A 7,510-nucleotide genomic window follows, 5' to 3' on the forward strand; every position below is an offset into this window, starting at 1 on the left:
TCTGAATTTGACTTTGACTTTATTAATTCATGCTTGCAGTGGAGCCAAGGCCCCACTGAAAAAACTGCAGAACTTTACATTTGATGCATGATAATAATAATAATAATAATAAAAATAGATTAAAAACACAAAATTGTACAGGTTAAAACATTTTCAGGGCAGCAGAGCATGGTCATGTATGCAGTTCAGGTGGCCATACTGTGTGTTTTTTTGTTTGTTTTTTTTTGCAGCTAAATAGTGTCATTATATAGCCTGACTGCAGTGTGCACTGTTGAATTGGTCAGCCTGTTGGTCTTGGCCTTGGGTTCAATTTGGAGTCATACATCATAGATGACTAACGTCATAGACAACCACATGAATTATGAGATCCACATGGGCCACGACATTATTAGACCGCACATTTTATAAAACAGTTGAAGAGCTCATGAAGTGGAGCCTAAAACTTAAAACTACATACCATCAGTCGTGGGGTAGAGCCTAGTGTTCTTTTCATTAATTCAGGGGGTAGCCGATACACAAGCTCACAACACGTCACTATATTATGCAACGCGGTGTGAGCTTGTAGATTAGCTGTTTTCAAACCTTTGCTCAAACATGGAGATAACCGGACGTCATGGATGACTGACGACATAGAATGGCCACATAATGTCCAGGATTCACGTGGAAGCCACATCACAACACCCTATGTGACAATTTTTGTACAGTATCTATCTTTCTTTATACGGCTTTATGCGGCCCCCACACCTATGTCGCACTGCCGATCCGACCGATATGTCTAAGTCATAGTGTCGGGTCGTTGGCCGACCTTTCCATTAGCAAATTTTAATATAGGATAAACAGACTGTTTGTCTGGACAGATATTCCCAAATATGGAAACAAGCTCCAAACTCTCCCAAGTTGGTAAAATGTCAAAGCTGTGCACTGTACTGGCCTCATAGACTGGCCTCCAAGTACATTGTGCCTATTTCACCGGCTCAATAATCTGGGTAAAACTGCCCGCTGCCAACACTACCCCAGCTAGTCCGACTATTGATTCTGAGTTGAGTGATTCTCAACTTTTTATTTATTTAGGGACCCCCATTTTGATACCCATTAGGCCATAGGCCACCCAAATATACACAGTAAGATCCTCAGTGTTTTATTGTCTCCGCCGTAGGTGGAGAGTATGTTTTCGCTTCGTCCCGCCGTGTGTGAGCAAACATTGTTAGCCAAGCTAACATTGGTCAAGCTCCACGTGACACGTGTCAATATGTTGACACCAATGCCTTTGATTGGCTAGAGGGACGCATGACGAAATAAAATCCTATAAATATGTGTGTCACTTCAAAAGGCTTCTACTTTTTGAAGTGAGGTAAGACAGGATCAATCAGTCTTGATTGGAACAGTACCTTCCAGTCCAAATCACCCGTCCGTGCGTGTGTGTGTCCCTCTGAGAACACCTAACATTGGTCAAGCAAAGGCGCAGAAGGCCAAAGCTAAGAAAGCATACTCATCTACAACAGTAACACAGAAGAGGACTATAGAGTTGAATTGATCCCACGACAACAAGGCCGAAGTCTTAATACTGTAACAATTGGCCACCTTGATCAAATACATTATGTAGCACTAGAGAAAACTGACATAGATCAAACACACCAATCAACTGCTGAAACTGTTCAAGACAACAATGAAGATGAAGAAGACAGACAAGTATTTGAACAAACCAGTCAATTACGACCACTCCCATATGACACATTGCTTCAAGAAGAACATTCTTTAGATGCAAACACTACATATTCAGTCGCCCCTGCAGAACACCAAAAACCACGCACATTCTACCAACAGTACCTTGCAGTACAAATCACCCGTCCGTGCGTGTGTGTGTTCCTCTGAGAACACCCAACATTGGTCAGTTTTACGTGACATCACAATATGTAATATAAATATATAAATAGGAGGCTGAGATCACACAATGTAACTAACTCCCATTATGCAAACTAAAGAAGCAGCAAATGAGCATCTGAAACCTGATGAAGACGCAAAGGCGCAGAAGGCCAAAGCTAAGAAACAGAGAGAAGGAATGAAATTAAGAGTATGTTTTCGCTTCGTCCCGCCGTGTGTTAGCATGGCCCCTAGCCAAGCTAACATTGGTCAAGCTCCACGTGACACGTGTCAATATGTTGACACCAATGCCTTTGATTGGCTAGAGGGACGCATGACGAAATAAAATCCTATAAATAGATGTGTCACTTCAAAAGGCCATTTATGTCTTTTGAAGTGAGGTAAGACAGGATCAATCAGTCTTGATTGGAACAGTACCTTACAGTACAAATCACCCGTCCGTGCGTGTGTGTGTGTCCCTCTTGAGAACACCTAACATTGGTCAAGCAAAGGCGCAGAAGGCCAAAGCTAAGAAAGCATACTCATCTACAACAGTAACACAGAAGAGGACTATAGAGTTGAATTGATCCCACAACAAGGCCGAAGTCTTAATACTGTAACAATTGGCCGCCTTGATCAAATACATTATGTAGCACTAGAGAAAACTGACATAGATCAAACACACCAATCAACTGCTGAAACTGTTCAAGACAATGAAGATGAAGAAGACAGACAAGCATTTGAACAAACCAGTCAATTACGACGACTCCCATATGACACATTGCTTCAAGAAGAACATCTTTTAGATGCAGACACTACATATTCAGTCGCCCCTGCAGAACACCAAAAACCACGCGCATTCTACCAAGACGACCCGTTCTACCAAGACGACCCGTGCTATTAAAATAGCACAGGTCTGCTGGCGGAGACTTGTGCTCTGAGGAGCACATTTTCTAGTTTAACTCTGAAAATGGACACGTAACATACTGACCCATAATGGTCTATTTGGACCCCTGGTGGTCCCCAGACCTGACGTTGAGAAACTACCCTAATCCACTAGCCGCTAGTGGATTCACCTGCTGATCCCCAAATATGGAGCCCACACTGATGTCATCACGATGACGTCATCACGGTGACGTCATCAATATCCACAGATAACCTCCATATTTGGTGTTGGAAAGTGTTTAAAACCCAACAAGCAAGCGGAGTTTCCGTCACTTAGGATGTCTCGGGGTTCTATAGACATCCCTTTACGGGACACAGATGAGGTAATTGAGCTAGAGTTGGACCAGCTGCCAGAAGGAGATGAGCTTATCAGTATTCTGAAGCAGGAACGCACACAGCTGCATATATGGATCGATTTGGCACTGGAGTACTACAAGCAGGGGCAGACAGAAGACTTTGTGAAGCTGCTCGAGGCGGCCCGCATCGATGGCAACCTGGATTACAGAGATCATGAAAAAGACCAGATGACCTGCCTCGACACACTGGCAGCGTACTATGTGCAGCGGGCCCGGCAAGAGAAGAACAAAGACGACAAGAAGAAGGTCATCATACAGGCCACACAGTTGTACACCACGGCAGACAAGATCATCATGTATGATCAGGATCACTTGTTGGGAAGAGCCTGCTTGTGCCTTCTACAAGCAGACAAAATGAACCAGGCTGAGGCCCAGTTCCGCTTTGTCCTGAACCAGTCCACCAGCAACATCCCTGCTTTGCTTGGTAAGGCTTGCATCTCCTTCAATAAAAAAGACTATAGAGGAGCACTGGCTTACTACAAAAGGGCTCTGCACGCAAACCCTGGTTGCCCAGCTGAAGTGAGACTTGGCATGGGCCAATGTTTTGTCAAGCTCAATAAACTGGAGAAGGCCGTTGTGGCTTTTGGTCGAGCCCTGGAACTCGACTCACAGTGTGTTGGGGCCCTCGTCGGCCTGGCGGTACTAAAGCTCAACAGTAAGGAAGCTGATTCGATTAAGAATGGGGTGCACCTCCTCTCACGAGCCTATACCATTGACCGCAGCAACCCAATGGTCCTCAACCACCTGGCCAACCATTTCTTCTTCAAAAAGGACTATAGTAAAGTGCAACAATTGGCACGCCATGCTTTGCACAACACGGAGGTGGAGGCCATACAGGCGGAGAGTTGCTACCAGTTGGCTCGCTCCTTTCATGTGCAGGAAGACTATGACCAAGCCTTCCAGTACTACTACCAGGCAACACAGTTTGCTTCCTCCACCTTTGTGTTGCCGTTCTTCGGCCTGGGACAGATATATATGCATCGACAAGACAAGGAGAAGGCGGCACAGTGCTTTGAAAAGGTTTTAAAGGCCTGCCCCAAAAACTATGAAACTATGAAAATCCTGGGTTCTCTCTATGCAGCATCTGAAGATCAAGACAATCGAGACATTGGCACAGGCCTTCTGAAGAGGGTAACAGAGCAGTACCCAGAGGATGTGGAAGCCTGGATCGAGTTGGCTCAACTCATTGAGCAGAACGACATCCAAGGAGCTCTGTCCGCTTACAGCGAAGCTATTCGCACCCTCCAGAAGGTGCAGGCTGATGTTCCCCCTGAGATTCTCAACAACTTGGGGGCACTCCACTTCAGAATGGGCAACCTTGGAGAGGCCAATAAATACTTTCATGCATCTCTGGACCAGGCCAAAGCTCAGAGAGAGCACAATGAGCATTACTACAATGCCATCTCTGTGACCACTTCCTATAATCTGGCTCGCCTCTATGAGGCTATGTGTGAATCCCATGAAGCTGAAACACTTTACAAAAATATCCTGAGAGAACATCCCAGCTATATTGACTGCTACCTGCGTCTTGGAGCCATGGCTCGGGACAAAGGAAATTTTGATGATGCTTCTGACCGGTTTAAAGAAGCCCTGCAGATCAACCAGGATCACCAAGTTGCTTTGTCCCTGATAGGGAATCTTCACATGGCCAAGCAGGAGTGGGAGCCAGGTCGAAAAAAGTTTGAGCATATCTTGAAGCAGCCATCCACTCAGAATGACACATACTCCATGCTGGCTCTTGGTAATGTGTGCCTACAGACCTTGCACAAGCCCACCAGAGATCGCGAGAAAGAAAAAAGGCACCAGGACAGAGCCCTGGCGATATATGAAAAGGTTCTGCGGGATGATGGCAAGAACCTTTATGCTGCCAATGGGATAGGTGCTGTCTTGGCCCATAAGGGTTACGTCAGAGAAGCACATGATGTGTTTGCCCAAGTGAGGGAGGCCACAGCAGACATCGGTGATGTATTGCTAAATCTGGCTCACACCTACATTGAACAGAAACAGTACATCATTGCTGTTCAATTGTACGAGAGTTGCCTGAAGAAATTCTACAAGCATCACAACTCGGAGGTGCTGCTGTACCTCGCAAGGGCACTCTTCAAATGTGGAAGACTCCAAGAGTGTAAACAGATGTTACTGAAGGCATCTCATGTGGCGCCCAGTGACACGGTATTGATGTTCAACGTGGCCTTGGTGCTCCAGAGGTTGGCCACTCTGGTGCTGAAAGATGAAAAAAGCAACCTGAAGGCTGTGCTTAGTGCAGTCAAACATCTGGAGCTGGCTCACAGGCATTTCAGCTATCTCAGTAAGCCTGAAGACAAGATGAGAGTTGACCTTGCACATGCTGCCTCTAACGCCAGGCAGTGCTCTGACCTTCTGAGCCAGGCTCAGTACATCGTGGCTCGTGCACGGAAGCAGGATGGGGAGGAAAAAGAGCTCAGAGCCAAACAGAAACGGGAGAGGGACCTGATACGCCAGCAGTCTCTGAAAACACAGGAGGAAAAGCAAAACAAGAAGGCTGAGGAGCAGAAGAAGCTTGAGGAGCAGAGAGCCATCTATCTGGAGAAGAACAAGAACTTGCTCACAGAAAAACATTACATTTTCGCAGACATGGAAGCCAAAGAAAAGAAGAAAGGAGGGAGAGGTCGTCGGAAGAAAGGAACGGACATTGATGATTTTGTTGTTGATGACTCTGATGAAGACCTGCCTGTGAAGAAGATGAGAAAAGGTGGCAGCAGTAGTGAGCAGAAAGAAGGTGAGGAGTCACGCAAGAAGCGGAGGAGACCCATTAAGGGAGGAAAGCATGGCTTTGAGGAGGGAGGACCACGACCCAAGAAACAACGCAAACTTAAAGAGCGCAACACTTTGGAAAAGTCCCGATCTGAACGCGTGCCACGCTCCCTTAAAGGGAAGATCAAGTCTAAGGCCATAATCTCATCTTCTGACTCTTCTTCAGATGAGGATAGCCTGAAAATAGCTGAAGACAGAAACCAAACAAACACTGGTCCGGGCTCTGACGATGAGGGTGGCCACAGGAGGCACATTGCTTCCCACAGTGGGAGCCGGAACAGTTCTGGCAGCGAGGCCGGCAGCCGGTGCTCTGAGCGCTCGGATGAGGACCTCTCTGGGAGCAACCTCCCAGTGAAGAAGAGGCAGCAGTCTGACTCTGAACAGTCAGACAGCGAGGGCAAGAAGAGTCAGTCAGGAGACTCGTCTGCAGCAGCATCAGACCATGGTTCTGAGTCTGGATCAGACAACGAGGGCTCCCGCGCTGCTCTGACAACGGCTTAGAACAGTGATTATCAACCTTTGTTTAATTTCAAGGACCCCCAGTTTAATAGGTAGTAAGTCACAGACTCCCATTTGATATGATTTTTATCTTGGGACCCCAATATAAAATGTAAAATTGTCAGTGTTTATTTAACTCTGAGAGTGTACAAAGTTGCACTCTCTTTGAGTTACAGACCCTTAACAGTCTGTTTGGACCCCTGGTGGTCCCCGGACCCCATGTTGAGAACCAGTGGCTTAGAAGCCCAGGGTTTCTGAGAATGGGGCATTCATGGTCCAACCTATTATCCGATGATGATAGCGATTAGGATTTCAAATCTCACAAAAACTATTTCTGTCATGGCAAGTATTATTAATGAGTGGTAATATCAATATCTGTGGATTAAAAGTAGAACCTTCTTTGTTTACTATCTTGAAATAAGAGCTGAAACAGTACTCCTTTAAAGGGATATTTCACTTCAAACATGTTTGGGGTCATTTTAACATCTACTCTGGCTTTTTGTGAGTACACCAGACACCAGAGTTTTTAAGTTGCTTGATTGAGTCTAGATATTTGATATTCATTTTATCAGACGCACCCCTTCCTATACAAACCCAATGTAACTTCAAAGTAAACTCCATTTTAGATTAATTGAAAACACCCATCCTTGGTTCTAGTGACTGATATTGTTCTTCTAATGCGTAAGGGATCTGTTTTTTCAACAAAAAAAATCATAAATTCTTTAGCCTATATTTTTTTGGGAAAAATGTAATTATAATTAGAAGGACCATAATTAATTAGAAGGATCATATCAGTCACCAGAACCAGGGACGGGTGTTTGTAATGAATCTAACATGGTTAAAATGGAGTTTGAAGTTACAATGGATTTTTATAGGAAGGGGACGTGTCTGATAAAATGAATATCAAATATCTAATCAAGCAACTTAAAAACTGTCTGGGGTGCTCACAAACACGCCAGAGTGTGTGTGCGTGAATGGGTGAATGTAATGAACAATATAAAGCACTTTTAGAGGCGCTATATATATGCACCATATACCATTTTTTAAATTAGATGTAG

General features: G+C 45.1%; 1 protein-coding gene across 1 annotated transcript; it reads left to right on the top strand.

The window, feature by feature from the left end:
- Positions 1 to 3,083: 3,083 nt before the first annotated feature.
- LOC308098195 (RNA polymerase-associated protein CTR9 homolog) lies at positions 3,084 to 6,455 on the top strand (the record flags this gene model as incomplete). Its single annotated transcript, XM_080446452.1, has 1 exon — positions 3,084 to 6,455. The coding sequence occupies one exon, from the start codon at positions 3,084 to 3,086 to the stop codon at positions 6,453 to 6,455; it is 3,372 nt and encodes a 1,123-aa protein (XP_080302578.1).
- Positions 6,456 to 7,510: the final 1,055 nt, after the last annotated feature.

Source organism: Gymnoscopelus braueri, assembly GCF_963280865.1.
Source record: "Gymnoscopelus braueri genome assembly, chromosome: 13".
Taxonomy (NCBI): domain Eukaryota; kingdom Metazoa; phylum Chordata; class Actinopteri; order Myctophiformes; family Myctophidae; genus Gymnoscopelus; species Gymnoscopelus braueri.